This window comes from Balaenoptera borealis (assembly GCF_965194805.1).
Source record: "Balaenoptera borealis genome assembly, chromosome: 2".
Taxonomy (NCBI): Eukaryota; Metazoa; Chordata; class Mammalia; order Artiodactyla; family Balaenopteridae; genus Balaenoptera; species Balaenoptera borealis.
In genome coordinates, this window is record NC_138867.1 from 162,045,726 (window position 1) to 162,063,523 (window position 17,798).

General features: G+C 38.8%; 1 protein-coding gene across 1 annotated transcript in view; it reads left to right on the forward strand.

Moving 5' to 3' along the window:
- LOC309623750 (ELKS/Rab6-interacting/CAST family member 1-like) overlaps nucleotides 1–17,798 on the forward strand; it is a 191,751-nt gene that overhangs the window by 112,156 nt on the left and 61,797 nt on the right. Inside the window, 1 exon segment of the mRNA XM_082380889.1 lies at nucleotides 2,217–2,384. Coding sequence (XP_082237015.1) covers nucleotides 2,217–2,384 — 168 coding nt within the window.

Here is a 17,798-nt window from a genome sequence, read left to right on the forward strand (position 1 = left end):
ACTAAACAAGTGGGACCACATCAAACTACATAGTTTTTGCACAGCAAAGGAAACTATTAACAAAACAAAAGGACCACCTACTGAATTGGAGAAGATATTTGCAGATAATGTATTCAATAAGGGGTCCAAAATATACAAAGAACTCATACAATTCAACATCAAAAAAAAAAAAACTTGATTAAAAAATGGGCAGAGGATCTGAGTAGACATTTTTCCAAAGAAGACATACAGATGGCCACCAGGCACGTGAAAAGATGCTCAACATCACTAATCATCAGGGAAATGCAAATCAAAACTACAATGAGATATCACCTCACACCTGTCAGAGTGGCTATTATCCAAAAGCCAGCAAATAACAAGTGCTGGTGAGTCTGTGGTCTGTGGAGAAAAGGGAATCCTTGTGCACTGTTGGTAGGAATGTAAGTTGGTGCAGCCACTATGGAAAACAGTATGGAGATTCCTCAAAAAATTAAAAGTAGAACTGCTGTATGATCCAGCAGTTCACTCTGGGGTATTTATCTGAAGAAAACAAAAACACTAATTATAAGAGACACATATACCCCTATGTTCATTACAGCATTAATGAACCAAGATATGGAAGCAACCTAAGTGTCCATCAGTGGATGAATGGATAAAGAAGATGTTGTCTGTGTATGTGTATATTATTATTCAGCCATGAGAAAGAAGGAAATCCTACTGTTTGTGACAACATGGATGGGCCTTGAGGACATTATGCTAATAAGTGAAGTAAGCCAGACAGAGAAAGCCAAATACTGTGTGATTTCGCGTCTATGTGGGATCTTAAAAAGCCAATGAACAAACATAGCAAAACTGAAACAGAATTATAGATATAGAGAACAAACAGGTAGTTGCCAGAGGAGAGGAGGATGGGGAGAGGAAAGAAATAGGTGAGGGAGATTAAGAGGGACAAACTTCCAGTTATAAAAATAAATGAGTCAAGGGGATGAAATGTACAGTGTGGGGAGTACAGTCAGTAACTATGGAATATTATTGTGTGGTGACGTATTGTAATAGACTTTTTGAAATGTATAGTAAAATCAACTTACACTGCTGTGTTTCAGGAAGTAACATAGGGCTGTAGGTCAGTTATACTTGAAAAACAAACAGAACAAGAGACCAGATATGTGGTTACCAGAGGTGAGGAATCAGGGGAGGGGAGATTGGATGAAGACAGTCAAAAGGTACAAACGTCCAGATATCAGGTAAATAAGTACTGGGGTGCGGTGCACAACAGGATAAAGATAATCAGCACAGCTGTGTGTTGTATGTGAAAGTCCTTAAGGGAGAAAATCCTAAGAGTTCTCGTCATGAGGAAAAGGTTGTTTTCTATTTCTTTAATTTTGTATCTGTATGAGACAATGGATGTTCATAAAACTTACTGTGATAATCACTTCATGACGCATGGAAGTCAAATAATTATGCTGTACACTTTCAACTTACACAGTGCCGTATGTCAGTTGTATCTCAAAACTGGAAGAAAACATAAGTACTTATATTAGATTTCTAATTATTTTAAAGTTATATCTAATGGATGGTATGAAACTTTGGTGATAAAGGTACCTGGATACCAAGCTTTAGCTGACTAGTCTTGAGATCTGAAAGTAGACCTTGCTTTGCCTTACAGATCTCTAAGTGCATTATGGGATTGTCAGCTGCAGCTAGATTGTATTCTCTGATACAGCAAGTGTCATGTTTGGTGACGCTTACGGTTTCCTTTCTACTTTTAGATTTTCTAAAGCAGTGTAGCATCACTTGGGAACTTGTTAGAAATATTGATTCTTGAGCCCCAACCCTGCCAAATTAGAAACTGGTGGCTTGGCCTGGCATTCTGTTTAAATCCTCCAAATGATTCTAAATTTGAGAAACATAATAGATTATACCACTTTTATAGAAGTAGCAAAGCTCAACTCAACCCCTTTATATAAATTCTCCAATTTTGTCCCCTTTATTCAGATCTGTTTATTTTGATTACACCGTAATTTAACAGATGTAAATGTTATTTTATCATGGAAGTGCTCACAAAATTTTAGGGTTTCATTTCTAAATAGTCACAGTTGTATTTAGAGTGGTATTTTATTTGATTCTAATGAAAGTTTACTCTAAAAGTATCATTTAGGCAACTGTACACATCTATTTGGAAGGAATTACGTTCCTTTCTTTTCAGTTAATCATTTGTAAAAATGTTATATTCTTAGGTGGATGCTCTGCGGTTGCGTTTGGAAGAGAAGGAAACCATGCTGAATAAAAAGACAAAACAAATCCAGGACATGGCTGAGGAGAAGGGGACACAAGCTGGAGAGATCCATGACCTCAAGGACATGCTGGATGTGAAGGAGCGGAAAGTTAATGTCCTTCAGAAGAAGGTGAGGTGCAGGTGTTCTGAGCCCAGGGTCCCGCATCAGACCCACGTCCTCATTCCTACCACTGAGTTGTACCTAAGTGCTATCAGAGTTTCTCTCTCATTCCTCTGTTTATATTTTTGCAGGTCGTAATTGAAACCATTGCTGCAGGAGGTAGATTGTGAAAACTGTTCTGTATATTCAGTTTTTAAACTTGCAAAGTAAACACTGTTTGGTATCTTCAGTAGTATTTTCCATGCTACTGTCTCTGAAAAGTGCCTTGTAAATTGCCAGAGTATTTGCATTGGCCTTCTTCTACCTCTCCTAATCTTCTGTCTTGTATGGCAACTGTAGGGCCATGAATTAGTGTAGTACGTGGGCCGGGATTCTTGCAAGACTGCAATTTTGAATAGAAACACATGCTACTATAATGACATCTAATCTACATATGTCAAGGAAAGGAAGACTTTCTTTCCTATTTTACCTTAATCATAACTGGAAAGAGGCTAACACTGTAATAAATAAGGGAAGTACTAATAATTGTCTTCCCCTCCCGCTTTTAGCTAAATTAAAGGGTACCTTTGAGATAATAGTTACAGTAGACACTGGTATTTATTGTTCTTCTCCACTGAGGGGATAGATCAGAAATATTTGACATTGTCCCAGTTTATTTTTAACCTCTAACAATAGCCCAGGAATAAAACTCTCTTCACTAAACCTCAAATTCAGCTTTTCTTTTGTGTACAGAGGACCATGTTCAATATTTGTCCTCTGTTAATTTGGTTTTCATTTGCTTTCAATGAGTAAACATAAAAATTTGATCACTCTAGATGGGTGACTGTAGTATCTTGTTAGTGGATGCTACTTTGCTTTACATTTTTATACATATGTTCTTCTCACCTTACCCCCAACTGCTCACTTCCCCTTACCCGTTTCTTGTATACGCTTCCAGGCACAGTTTACATATACACAGGCAAATACGTATTCTCTTTTTTTCTGTTTACCTCTTTCTGTGTTCTTCCATAAACATTTTATGCATAATCCATATAAAGCAAAAATGTTTCTCTAAACACAAATGTTACCATTCCTTTATTTCCCTTTCCTTTCCTTTCCTTTCCTTTTTTCCCATTAATATATTTTGAAACTTCTTCCGGGGCTTCTTCATTGTTACCAACAGCACCTGTGTGGATGTGCTACGGTTTATTACAAGGTTTCCACTGATGGACAGTCTGCTTAAAGTTTCTGCTGTTATGTAAAATGATGCTGCATTTTAAAAATGTGCATATTTAGTTTATTCATATGTGAAGTATATTTCTAGGTAAATTACTTAAAGTAGAATTGCTGGGTGAAAGGATATGCATTTGTAATGTTGGTGGATTTTGCCAAGTCACAAGTACATTGGTTAGAACCCAAAGGTTGTTTCAAACTAATGCACGTCTTATTTTTAACTAGATAAACATTAAAAAAAGTTTTTAATAACTGTGAACAGGGGTTTGAAGTTAGAAATAATGCCTCATTGTCCTGGAATAATCATAGTTTGTAAAAATAGAGTGGCAGCACTTATGTTAGCCACTTTATATCTGTAATGTTGTTTAATACTTGCAACTTTTTGGTAGTGGGTTTTAGATCTTGATTGCTCTGTTATAATCAGTGGCTAAATTTTTAGGCCATGACACATAATAAGAAATATATGTTACATTCATCTGTGTCAACGTATAGTATACATGCTTAGAGGTACAGCTAAAACAAAATTTTCACAAAATATACTCTGAACTATCTTCTCCCATTTCTTAAAGGAAATAGAAAAATGTTAGTCCCAATCCATTAAGTTATTTCAGTACTCACTAATAAAACACTTTTATACCTTGGTATCCATTCTCCCATGCTCCCCTTTCCCGCCCCCAAAACAAAAACAAGCCCCAAACCAACAAAGTCCGAGACATATTACATCATAAGGGAGGTTCAAATTTGTACAAATTTGTTTAGCTAAAAAAGTGGTAGCTTCAGGTTTTGTCACAAGGTTGGTCTTATTCCAAAATGCAGCTTTTCCCATGACAACAACTTTCCTGTTGGGAGAATTAGTAGTATGTGTTCAAGCTTTTTGACACTACAGGACATCATACAAATATGACGTGTATTATGCTTTGTCTAGTCTCTTTGCCTTTCGCCGTGGAGGGCCAGTGGAGTAGGCTCTAGAGGGCCGGTAATTGTGCTCTTTTTAGTACACTAGCTGCCTCACTAATTTGTCATGTTATAGACTTTGATTTGTCTTAAAACAGTTATCAAATAGGTAGCACGGGTACTTTCAAAACTGGTTTAGATTATTATTGCTTCTTTTAAGATAATGCCTCTATACCTGTCATTTTCAGTGCTTAGAGCCTTCAGTGCTTTCTGCCTACTTATTTTGTTGTAGAAGTTGCTGTACTAACATCATTAGACTCAACGTTCGTGATGTGTTTCCTGGACCATTGTTTGCTGATAAAATAGAAATAGCTTTAATTTTTGGATCCGCATAAAATAAACCAGAAAACACAGTAAGTTTAGAGGCAGTTAAAGGTTCTCAAGAGAGCTATAGTTATTTTTATTATGGCTTTCCTTTCTTGAGGTGCAAACATCCCCTTGCTCCAGGATTCTATGAGCAAGCTTGATTTTCAGGTGGTTGACAGAGGGGAGCTGGCTGAGTGCGAGACTGGGGGTTGAGGGAGTAGAGTGAACTCTGATGAGCTGGGCTGTGGTGATATGGTGGCTTCCGGAGGCCGTGTGAAAGGTGATGAGCCGCACGGACAGGATGTAGAAGGCACCATCTGTGGAGTAGATCATGTAGGAGATCTGGGAGAAGAGCGACAGGATGGAGATGAAATGGCCCAGACAGTGGTGACTGTGGAGGCCGCATATCTGGCATTTATTGTACTACAGGATGTTGGTGATGGCCAGTACACGTCCACAGCAGTGATGCAGAGATGCACACAGCACGTGATTCCAGAAGACAGCCAGATGTCACATAGGATTTGGCCAAAGTTCCAGGTGTGGGTGATGGTATATGTGATGCAGATGGCTATGACCAAGATGAAAGCCAAGAGATTGGTCTTGGCCAGGGAGCCAGTGAGATAGTTGGCTGGCGTGTGGAGCTTCCTGGTAGGGAAGACGGTGAGAAGCACAAAGGCTTTGGTGAAGACTTTGGTCCATGTGATGATGGAAAGGACCTCAGCAAGAGAGATCTTGAGTTCCTGGAAGGTCCCAGATCCCAAGCCTCTGGGGCTTCTGCAGCATTCAGGATCTGTTAGAGGCCCCCAGGAAGAGGCCTTCTGCCGACGGGTTTGGAGGGGGCATTCTAGGTGGCTCTCTCCGTACTCATAGCTCCTTCTTCCACAGTTGTCTTCCCCACAGAACAAGGGCGTCCTTCCATTTCACACTGGAGGGCGACACTTATCACATGAACAGACACAGTGAAAAGACCCCAGGTCTTACTTGTATTAAGAACACAGAGGTGACTCAGCTGTAATCAAAGATTGTTCTAACTCAGACGAATCCCAAGGTTTCTCACTCTTCTGGAACTCTGGTAGACACATGCTGAATTTGTTAGATAATCATCAGGTTACCCACCAGTGTGGACAGAGCTCTGCAGGTCTTGCTTTTGGCCTTTGGGCTCTTTCCAAAGGCTTGAGGCTCTTACTGTTTGGTGATGTATTCAGAATTAACCCCCACTCTTTTCTATTTTGAGAAGACTCTGGATTTCAGGTTGTCTCCTGGGAACTTTTAAAGCTGGAGCACCAGCCGATGAAGAGAAGCAGTTCAGTCAACAGCCCACAGTTTTCCCAGATTAATCTTGACACATAATGAGGTACTTGTTTTGGTTCCTTTTCCACTGATCATTTCTGAGCCGGGAGAGAGAAATGTTCCAGTTCCCAAGACTTGGAGAATGCGTGAGTGCGGAGAACACAAACAAATGGCTCGCTGTGAGCTCCCCAAGAGGAGCACGGGGTCAGCAGCCCCTCCCTGGCCACACGAGTGCTGTGTTTGCTGTGGTGCGGGCCTTCCCCCTTCCTCCTTGCTTGTCACCTGGTTTTGTCCCACCTTAACTACAACCCCCAGCCGAGCACCTTCCGCTGGGCTCTTCCCTTCCCTATGCCTTTGAGATGCCCCCTATTGCTTTCTTGTTGTTGTTGTTAAATTAACAGACTTTATTTTTAGGGCATTTTCCCATTTACTCCCTGCCCACAGTTTCCCGTTATTAACATCTTGCATTGGTGTGGTACATGTGTTAAAATTGATGAACCGATATTGGTACATTATTTTTAACTAAAGCCTGTAGCTTACAGTAGGTTTCACTCTTTGTCTTGTACAGTTCTGTGGGTTTTGCTGAATGTATAATGACATGAATCCACCATTACAGCGTCATACAGAATATCTTCACTGGCCTAAAGATCTCTGTGTTCTACCTATTCATCGCTCTCCCAGCTCGCTACCACGGATGTTTTTACTGTTTACAGTTTTGCCTTTTCCAGAATGTCATGTATTTGGAATCATACAGTATGCACCCTTTCCAGGACTTATTTCTTTTACTTACTATATGCATTTAAAATTCCTCCATTTCATTTCATGGCTTAATAACTCACTTCTTTTTATCGCTGAATAATATTCTGCTGTCTGATGTACTATAGTTTGTTTATGTAATTACCTGCAGAAGGACATCTTGGTTGCTTCCAATTTTTATCAATTATGAATAAAGCTGCTATAAACATTCCCATACAGGTTTTTGTGGGGGCACAAGTTTTTAACTCATTTGGGTAAATACCTAGGAGCATGATGGCTGGATATATGGTTAGACTGTGTTTAGCTTGTAGAAACTTCCCCTATATTGCTTTTTGTTTTTTCGTTTGTTTTTGACTGCGTCAGGTCTTAGTTGCAGCATATGGGATCTTTCGTTGCGGCGCACAAGCTTTTCGTTGCGGCGCGCGGGCTTCTCTCTAGTTGTGGCTCGTGGGTTTTCTCTCCCTAGTTGTGGCGCATGGGCTCCAGAGCGCATGGGCTCTGTAGTTTGCAGCACACGGGCTCTCTAGTTGAGGCACGTGGGCTTAGTTGCCCCGTGGCATGTGGGATCTTATTCCCCCGACCAGGGATCGAACCCATGTCCCCTGCACTGGAAGGCGGATTCTTAACCAGTGGACCACCGGGGAAGTCCCTATATTGCTTTTTAATTGGGAACTTTGAAACACATGAGCTTTGCAAAACGTGTTATACACTTGAGTATTCTTTTTTTTTCTTGGTCAATGTGTATTAATGTTTTGGCTTGCTGTAAATCCCTGGGTTATTCCCACTGTAGGTTGTTGCTGTAACTTTGCTACTCACTTTTAGTGTGCCCACAATTATTTTTTTAATAGAAAAAATAATTCTGAAGTATACTTTGGGGGAGAGTGTTGTACAATCATTGTAAAAGTTTAGCCTCTGAAACTTTTTTTGTCTAATTTTTATGCAGAATGTAGAATCACTAGTATATTTGAAATATATTTGTTTTGAAATATTTGAAATATTGAGCAAATGTACTCAACTGTTTTAAAATCTAGATTTTAATGCACTAAGAAGGGGGTCAAAGGGTGCAAACTTGCAGTTATAAAATAATTAAGTCCTGGTGATGTTACGTATGGCATGGTGACTAAATATAGTTAACAGTACTGTACTGCATGTTTGAAAGTTGCTAAGAGAGTAGATCTTAGAAGTTCTCATCACAGGAAAAGAAATTTCATAACTATATATGGTAACAGATGTTAACTAGACTTACTTGTGGTGATATTTTGCAGTATAAACAAATACTGAATCATTATGTTGTACACCTGAAACTACACAGTGTTACATGTCAGTTATACCTCAAGTAAAGAAAAGACACTAAGAAATGACAATGTGGATTAAAAAATTAGCTAGTTTTAAATTATGAAAGTAATATATGTTCAAGGTAAAAAAAAATTCAAAAGTACAAAAACATATGAAATGAACTTATCTTTTCTCATCCTTTGACCCTCTCAGTGCAGCTCCTTAGAGATGTAACTTGTTAATAATTATTTGTATACTCTTCTATAAAATATCTATGCATATATAGGCATACGTATGTTACACACCATTTTTAAAAAAAGACAAGTGGGATCATACTTTTTTATTCGTTTAAAAATAAACGTATTTTTGTGTCTTTTTATATGTAGCTTTATCTCATTGTTTTTAATGTCTGCTTGGTTTTCGGTGTCTTACTTGCACCATAATTAACTGATGTCCTATATATAGCTGTATAAGTAGATATTTATAGGGTTTTTTCTTGTTTATATATTTGATATAGTAGCATAACAATTAACGACTAAACATACCTCATTCATGAATTGATATTGTATGCATCTAAAAAAACTGATGGATGCCCAGTTCTCTAAAAAGCTTGTGCTTTTATATATTAAGATGAGTTTCTGCACAGCTTCATCAGACATTTGTTGCCAAACCTTTAAAAATTTCCAGTGACCTGGTAGATAATTTAAAAATACCTTCTTTCTTCCTTCCTTCCTTCCTCCCTCCCTCCTTCCCTCCCTCCCTCCCTCCCTTTCTTCCTCTCTCTCCGTGCCCCCATTTATTTATTTATTTATTTATTTATTTATTTATTTATTTATTTATGGCTGCGTTGGGTCTTTGTTGCTGTGCGTGGGTTTTCTGTAGTTGCAGCGAGCAGGGGCTACTCTTCGTTGCGGTGCACAGGCTTCTCATTGCAGTGGCTTCTCTTGTTGCGGAGCACAGGCTCTAGGCGCACAGGCTCAGTAGTTGTGGCTTGCGGGCTCTAGAGCGCAGGCTCAGTCGTTGTGGCACACAGGCTTAGTTGCTCCGCGGCATGTGGGATCTTCCCGGAACAGGGCTCGAACCCGTGTCCCCTGCATTGGCAGGTGGATTCTTAACCACTGCGCCACCAGGGAAGTTCCAAAAATATCTACTTTCTTGCTTAATATTTATTTAAATTTGAGTGCATGTTAAGCATTTTTTCATAGGGTTTTCTTCGTTTTGAAGCTACATATTCATGTCGTTTCTACATTTTTCTATTAGATGGTTTATTTTTTTCCCTTATTGATTTATAGGGGTTCCCTAGTAAGTGAATTGGCCTCTTTCCTCATGTTTTACAAATATATTTTCTTGTTTGTCATTTTCTTTTTTACTTCCTTTATGGTATTTGTTTTAGAATTTATGTGTCAAATTTAGTTGTCCTTTCCTCTGTGTCCTCTCAATTTTCAGTCATGCTCAGAAACTCCTTATGCCCACCACGGTTATTAAGTAATTCACGCATGCTTTCTTCTGGTACATTTAAAGTTTCTTTTTTCTTTATACCTGAAAATTGTTTTATAAAATTTATATATTGGCTTTAATGATTCAGCTTTTTCTTCTTCTATGTGGCCAGTCATCATTATAATATTTATTAAATAATCTACCTTTTTCCTCCTGATTTGAAATGCCAAAAATAAATTGTCGTTTAAATCTGGGCCTGTTTCTGGTCTGTTCCATTTATCTGCCTCTGTTTCTTTGACTGCTTTTTATGAAAAATACTTAGTTTGTTTAGAATCCCCCTTCCTGATTTTTGTTGGTAAGCTTTGTTGTCTTTTGCTGAGTCCACAGTGCTTTTCATACTTACATTGTGTTGCTTTTTGAAGGGGAAACAGTCTTTTCTGTAATCGTGATTCATATTGTTTAGCCTTTATTTCTGTGTTTAAGTGAATTTAATGTTTACCACTGTTTGTAGCACCATGGCTTACCTGTTCCCAAGGTTTACATTTCATTTAATTCTTGGTTCCCCAAGAACTCCTTTGAACACTTTTTCAAGAGTGGTCCTGGCTGCTTGCTTGTTTGTTTGTTTTTAAAGTGTACCTTTTTATTTAAGATTTTTTTTTTTTTTTTTTTGGATGTGGACCATTTTTAAAGTCTTTATTGAATTTGTTACAGTATTGCTTCTGTTTGATGTTTTGGTTTTTTGGCTGCGAGGCATGTGGGATTTTAGCTCCCTGACCAGGGATTGAACCTGTACCTCCTGCATTGGAAAGTATAGTCTTAACCACTGGACAGCCAGGGAAGTCCGCTGGGTGCTTGCTTGTTGACCGTGCATTTATATTATCTTTTTACATTTTATAATTTAATTATTTGTGAGATTCAAAAAGCATAGAGAATAACATAATAAATAATGGTAATTACTCAACTTGGGAAGTAAAATTTCAAACAGAGTCAAAGTTCTTTGGCATGTCTTTTCTTGAGAGTATTCCCCTCCATTCTCTCGCAGAACTAAACGCTTGCTTTGGTGTTTATGCATGCACCCGTATCTTAGGTCAGGATGCATGTTTTCGTACAACCTGTGTATGTGTTAATAAAATTTATATAAGAGGAAATACACATGGCAAATAAATATGAAAAGTTATGTACCCTCACTGTAGTCAGTGGAATGTAAAAGAAGACCAGATTAAGAAACCATTTTATACTTAGCATTGTAAGCTGTGTTCGCAAAAATTAAGAAGTCTGACAGTATCAGGTGTTGGTAAATGTGGCAACTGAATTTCTCACACAGTGCTGTTGGGTTTTTAAATAGGTACAACTATTTTGGAAAGCACTTACTAAACATAAGGGTACCCTGCCAGATACATATACTGTAGATGAACTCCAGGATGTATGTAAGAATGCTCATAGTAACCTTGTTTGGATTAAGGAAAAAACCAAAACAGAACTGAGGAAATACTTTGCAAATGTTTATTGACAGAATGATTGAGTTAGTAAGTTGTGGTATAGTCACACAGTGACACACATTATTCTTTTCGTTTTAGGGCAAGGGAATATTTAGGATAAAAATTCAGCAAAGTTATTTCTTCTGGAGGTAGGGAAGGGAAGAGGGTTGGGATAAGGAAGAATATATGAGTATCTTAAATAGTTCAGGTAATTCTCATTCTTACGATGGGTAATGCGTTTGTGTGTAATTTAACATAGTTCATAACATATAGATACATATTTATATTTGAAATATATTTATGATACCTGGAGGCAGATTTACTTCTGTTTAATTTGCTGGTACATGGGTGCTTATTATATACTTTATATGTTTCCTTTTGTTTGAATATGAATAATAAAAATGCCTAGAAAAAACCTTCTCTGTACCTACATATCTATCTTCATTGAGAAAGAATTTTTCCTGTGTTTTACTTTAAATTCATTCCTAATTTTATAATTGTGAAATTAGAACCACCTTCCTCTAGAAGTTTATGTGTATATTTTGAAACAATGTCTGATGCAGATGTAGAGTCTCATTTGATAAAGCCCAGCTGTTCGTTTGATGAAAATTTCCTACAAAGTCTGGCAAATGGATTTATTCAGCTTATGGTCAGATATGTCCAATTAAGATGCATGAATGGCTTGGACAGTTTTGACCCTCTTTCCTTGAACCAGAATTTGGCTACTTATCGTATTTGCTGGTTAAGATTAGCTTGGGCCGTATTGAACAAGTGTAATCCTCCTTCAGCAGGATGATTTTTTAGCTATTGGGAGCCTATATTTGACAGCCCCCAAATCTTATTTTCCTCGGTGAAATATTGCTGTTCCTCCCATTATTCTTACTTGCCCTGATTAATTTTTCTGATGGCAGTTGTTTTTCTACACTCATTTTTCCTCCATACTTGTACTCTTTGGAATTTTGGATCTAGTTGCAAGAGAGATGATTAGAAGGTGATTAATGTTCTGTTCTTGGCCCTCCCTGAAATGTGGTATTGGGAAAACTCACTAACCCTCAGTTTCCTCATCTGTAGACAGGGTATAATAGTTACTTTGGGGGGGTTGTGAAATGATGTAATGTGTATAAAAGCACCTTGGAACCCATGAAGTGTTATATACCATGCATATATTAATAGGTGTTAATATACACTTTACTTTGCTAAATTCAGCCAATGACTCTAATCTTTGAGAATCTTTTGACACTTGATTTAGTCTGTTTATCTCCTTCAGTTTTATGCCTTCAACCCTTATGAATATATTCTTTTTAAAAAAAAAGTAAATTTATTTATTTATTTTTGGCTGTGTTGGGTCTTCGTTGCTGCCCGTGGGCTTTCTCTAGTTGCGGCGAGCGGGGCCTACTCTTTGTTGCTGTGCACAGGCTTCTCATTGCGGTGGCTTCTCTTGTTGTGGAGCACGGGCTGTAGGCGCACAGGCTTCAGTAGTTGTGGTGTGTGGGCTTCAGTAGTTGCAGCACGCGGGCCCAGTAGTTGTGGCTCGCGGGCTCTAGAGCGCGGGCTCAGTAGTTGTGGCTCGCGGGCTCTAGAGCGCAGGCTCAGTAGTTGTGGCGCACAGGCTTAGTTGCTCCGCGGCATGTGGGATCTTCCCGGACCAGGGCTCAAACCCATGTCCCCTGCATTAGCAGGTGGATTCTTAACCACTGTGCCACTGGGGATGCCCATGAATATATTCTTTATACGTCCATGTAGGTGATAAAATGTTGCATAGGCTCAGAAAAGACTTTTGTGGTATATTGTAAGAAAACTCTATCAGATTGATATGTTTATCCAAACAATTCGAAGACCTCCTTTTGTTGTCTGTAGGATTTTTTTTTTTTTTGGTAATCCCAGTTTGTTTGCAGGTCTAATTTATTTTTTATTTTTAAAAAATTTTTATTTTATATTGGAGTATAGTTGATTTACAATGTTGTGTTAGTTTCAGGTGTACAGCAAAGTGATTCAATTATACATATATATGTAACTATTCTTTTTCAAGTTCTTTTCCCATTTCAGTTATTACCGAATATTGAGCAGAGTTCCCTGTGCTATACAGTACAGTTCCTTTGTAAATCCATTTTCTCCTCTGTTCTTCATCCAGAAGAAATCTGTCTTGAAAATCTGAGTCCATTGGACTCATTATCATTCTGTATAATTCCTTCTTAGAGTGATGTGAGCCACATGATGATGTACACGATGGCCTAGCTTTCTAAGCAGTGTGTCTATTTCTATACACTGGAATCTTCTTGGCTTCTCTCCTTTCCCCCCATACTGAGTGCATTGATAGTTGCACAGTCACTTTATGTTCTTGTGGGCGTCCCAGTCTTCCCAGGCATCCTCAGCTGTCTCATTCATGCAGTCAGCATTGCCTTCTGCTGTGCACCTGGCACTGTGCTAAGTACACAGAGAGGATGGTTTCTGCTCTCAGAGTCTCAGAGTTGTAGCAGTTAAAGAAGTTACCATACAAATGGTGTACAGTGGGCACAAAGCAAGGCATTCCAGATTCGACCTTGTGTGAAAGGAGTCTAAGAGAAGTCTTAGCAGTCGAGTCTTGAAAGGTGTGTGAAAGTTTGCTAGGCAGATGGGGAAGGGGTACGAGGTCCCAAGCTGAGAGAGCGGTGTGAATGAAAAAGGGGAATAGTGTCCTTTCCAGAGGGTCACGCCCTGGAATTTCACCTCTGTACTTCATACATTTGTAATACGGATTCCTAAAAATTTCTGGTAGAGCTCTGTCTCTCAATGCCTTTTCTTTCTTACTATGATGTCTCCTATTACCTGGTCTCTGGGAAAATTATTCCCATTTCTTACATAATGCGAAGGTTTTCAGAGAATATACTCATCTTTATTGTCCTATTAGTTTATTTAGGAAACTGATAAATAGAATTCAGTTTTTCTTTCCCCTGGCCCTGAAGATTTTCCATCAGAAGCTTTAGAAATTTACCTGCGGTGGTATATTGAAGTATAACCTTACAGGCGGATCTTGAGATTTTCCTGGAGAGATGTCTTTTTCTTTTTGAATTAATTAATTAAATTGACTTTTGGCTGCATCAAGTCTTAGATGCAGCATGCGGGATCTTCATTGAGGCACGCAGGGTCTTTCGTTGCAGCGCGTGGGCTTCTCTGTAGTTGTGGCGGCAGGTTTTCTCTTCTCTAGCTGTGGTGTGCAGGCTCCAGGGCGCATGGGCTCTGTAGTTGTGACGCGCAGGTTCCAGAGCTCGTGGGCTCTGTAGTTTGTGGCACGCGGGCTCAGCAGTTGTGGCGCATGGGCTTAGTTATCCCTGCGGCATGTGGGATCTTAGTTCCCTGACCAGGGATCGAACCAGCATCCCCCTGCATTGTAAGGCGGATTCTTTACCACTGGACCATGAGGGAAGTCCCTGGAGACATGTCTTAATTCTATGCAACACTTAACCTACTTTGCTGCTGCTTCTTTTTTTTTTTTAATTTATTTATTTTTGGCTGCGTTGGGTCTTCATTGCTACGTGCAGGCTTTCTCTAGTTGCAGCGAGCGGGGGCTACTCTTCGTTGCGATGCGCGGGCTTCTCATTGCAGAGCGTGGGCTCTAGGCTTGTGGGCTTCAGTAGTTGTGGCACGCGGGCTCAGTAGTTGTGGTGCACGGGCTTATTTGCTCCGTGGCACGTGGGATCTTCCCGGGGCTCGAACCCGTGTCCTCTGCATTGGCAGTCGGATTCTTAACCACTACGCCACCAGGGAGGTCCCTATTTTGCTTCTTGATTTATCCACTTATTCCATAAGGAAGAGCAGATGGTAACTCTGCTTTCATCCTTTCCTTGTTCTTGGCATCTGCATTCTCTACCATTTTTCTCACAAATATTACTTATAATTGTAAGTTTAAGTAATATTTAACTCTTTTAATATTTAAGGAGAATACCAGGAAACAATGTATTACTTTGGCATTACTTTGGCATATTAAATATGCATTAAAAATCCTTGTTTTCGACCAGAGCCTCCCATCAAGCCTCTTAGATAGCCTCAACCACCAGAGGGCAGACAACAGAAGCAAGAAAAACTACAATCCTGCAGCCTGTGGACCAAAAACCACAGTTACAGAAAGATAGAGAAGATGAAAAGGCAGAGGGCTATGTACCAGATGAAGGAACAAGAAAAAACCCCAGAAAAACAACTAAATGAAGTGGAGATAGGCAACCTTCCAGAAAAAGAATTCAGAATAATGATAGTGAAGATGATCCAGGACCTCGGAATAAGAATGGAGGCAAAGATTGAGAAGATGCAAGAAATGATTAACAAAGACCTAGAGGAATTAAAGAACAAACAAACAGAGATGACCAATACAATAACTGTAATGAAAACTACACTAGAAGGAATCAATAGCAGAATAACTGAGGCAGAAGAACGGATAAGTGACCTGGAAGACAGAATGGTGGAATTCACTGCTGCGGAACAGACTGAAGAAAAAAGAATGAAAAGAAACGAAGACAGCCTAAGAGACCTCTGGGACAACATTAAACGCAACAACATTCGCATTATAGGGGTCCCAGAAGGAGAAGAGAGAGAGAAAGGACCAGAGAAAATATTTGAAGAGATTATAGTCGAAAACTTCCCTAACATGGGAAAGGAAATAGCCACCCAAGTCCAGGAAGCGCAGAGAGTCCCATACAGAATAAACCCAAGGAGAAACATGCCGAGACACATAGTAATCAAAGTGGCAAAAATTAAAGACAAAGAAAAATTATTGAAAGCAGCAAGGGAAAAACGACAAATAACATACAAGGGAACTCCCATAAGGTTAACAGCTGATTTCTCAGCAGAAACTCTGCAAGCCAGAAGGGAGTGGCATGATATACTTAAAGTGATGAAAGGGAAGAACCTACAACCAAGATTACTCTACCCGGCAAGGATCTCATTCAGATTGGATGGAGAAATCAAAAGCTTTACAGACAAGCAAAAGCTAAGAGAATTCAGCACCACCAAACCAGCTCTACAACAAATGCTAAAGGAACTTCTCTAAGTGGGAAACACAAGAGAAGAAAAGGACCTACAAAAACATACCCAAAACAATTAAGAAAATGGTCATAGGAACATACATATCGATAATTACCTTAAACGTGAATGGATTAAATGCCCCAACCAAAAGACATAGACTGGCTGAATGGATACAAAAAGAAGACCCATATATATGCTGTCTACAAGAGACCCACTTTAGACCTAGGGACACATACAGACTGAAAGTGAGGGGATGGAAAAAGATAGTCCATTCAAATGGAAATCAAAAGAAAGCTGGAGTAGCTATACTCATATCAGATAAAATAGATTTTAAAATAAAGAATGTTACAAGAGACAAGGAAGGACACTACATAATGATCCAGGGATCAATCCAAGAAGAAGATATAACAATTATAAATATATATGCACCCAACATAGGAGCACCTCAATAAATAAGGCAACTGCTAACAGCTATAAAAGAGGAAATCGACAGTAACACAATAATAGTGGGGGACTTTAACACCTCACTTACACCAATGGACAGATCATCCAAAATGAAAATAAATAAGGAAACAGAAGCTTTAAATGACACAATAGACCAGATAGATTTAATTGATATATATAGGACATTCCATCCAAAAACAGCAGATTACACATTCTTCTCAAGTGCGCACAGAACATTCTCCAGGATAGATCACATCTTGGGTCACAAATCAAGCCACAGTAAATTTAAGAAAATTGAAATCATATCAAGCATCTTTTCTGACCACAACGCTATGAGATTAGAAATGAATTACAGGGAAAAAAACGTAAAAAAGACAAACACATGGAGGCTAAACAATACGTTACTAAATAACCAAGAGATCACTGAAGAAATCAAAGAGGAAATAAAAAAATACCTAGAGACAAATGACAATGAAAACACGACGACCCAAAACCTATGGGATGCAGCAAAAGCGGTTCTAAGAGGGAAGTTTATAGCTATAGAAGCCTACCTAAAGAAACAAGAAAAATCTCAAGTAAACAATCTAACCTTACACCTAAAGAAACTAGAGAAAGAAGAACAAACAAAACCTAAAGTTAGCAGAAGGAAAGAAATCATAAAGATCACAGCAGAAATAAATGAAATAGAAACAAAGAAAACAATAGCAAAGGTCAATAAAACTAAAAGTTGGTTCTTTGAGAAGATAAACAAAATTGATAAGCCATTAGCCAGACTCATCAAGAAAAAGAGGGAGAGGACTCAAATCAATAAAATCAGAAATGAAAAAGGAGAAGTTACAACAGACACCGCAGAAATACAAAGCATCCTAAGAGACTACTACAAGCAACTTTATGCCAATAAAATGGACAACCTGGAAGAAATGGACAAATTCTTAGAAAGGTATAACCTTCCAAGACTGAATCAGGAAGAAACAGAAAATATGAACAGACCAATCACAAGTAATGAAATTGAAATTGTGATTAAAAATCTTCCAACAAACAAAAGTCCAGGACCAGATGGCTTCACAGGTGAATTCTATCAAACATTTAGAGAAGAGCTAACACCCATCCTTCTCAAACTCTTCCAAAAAATTGCAGAGGAAGGAACACTCCCAAACTCATTCTATGAGGCCACCATCACCCTGATACCAAAACCAGACAAAGACACTACAAAAAAAGAAAATTACAGACCAGTATCACTGATGAATATAGATGCAAAAATCCTCAACAAAATACT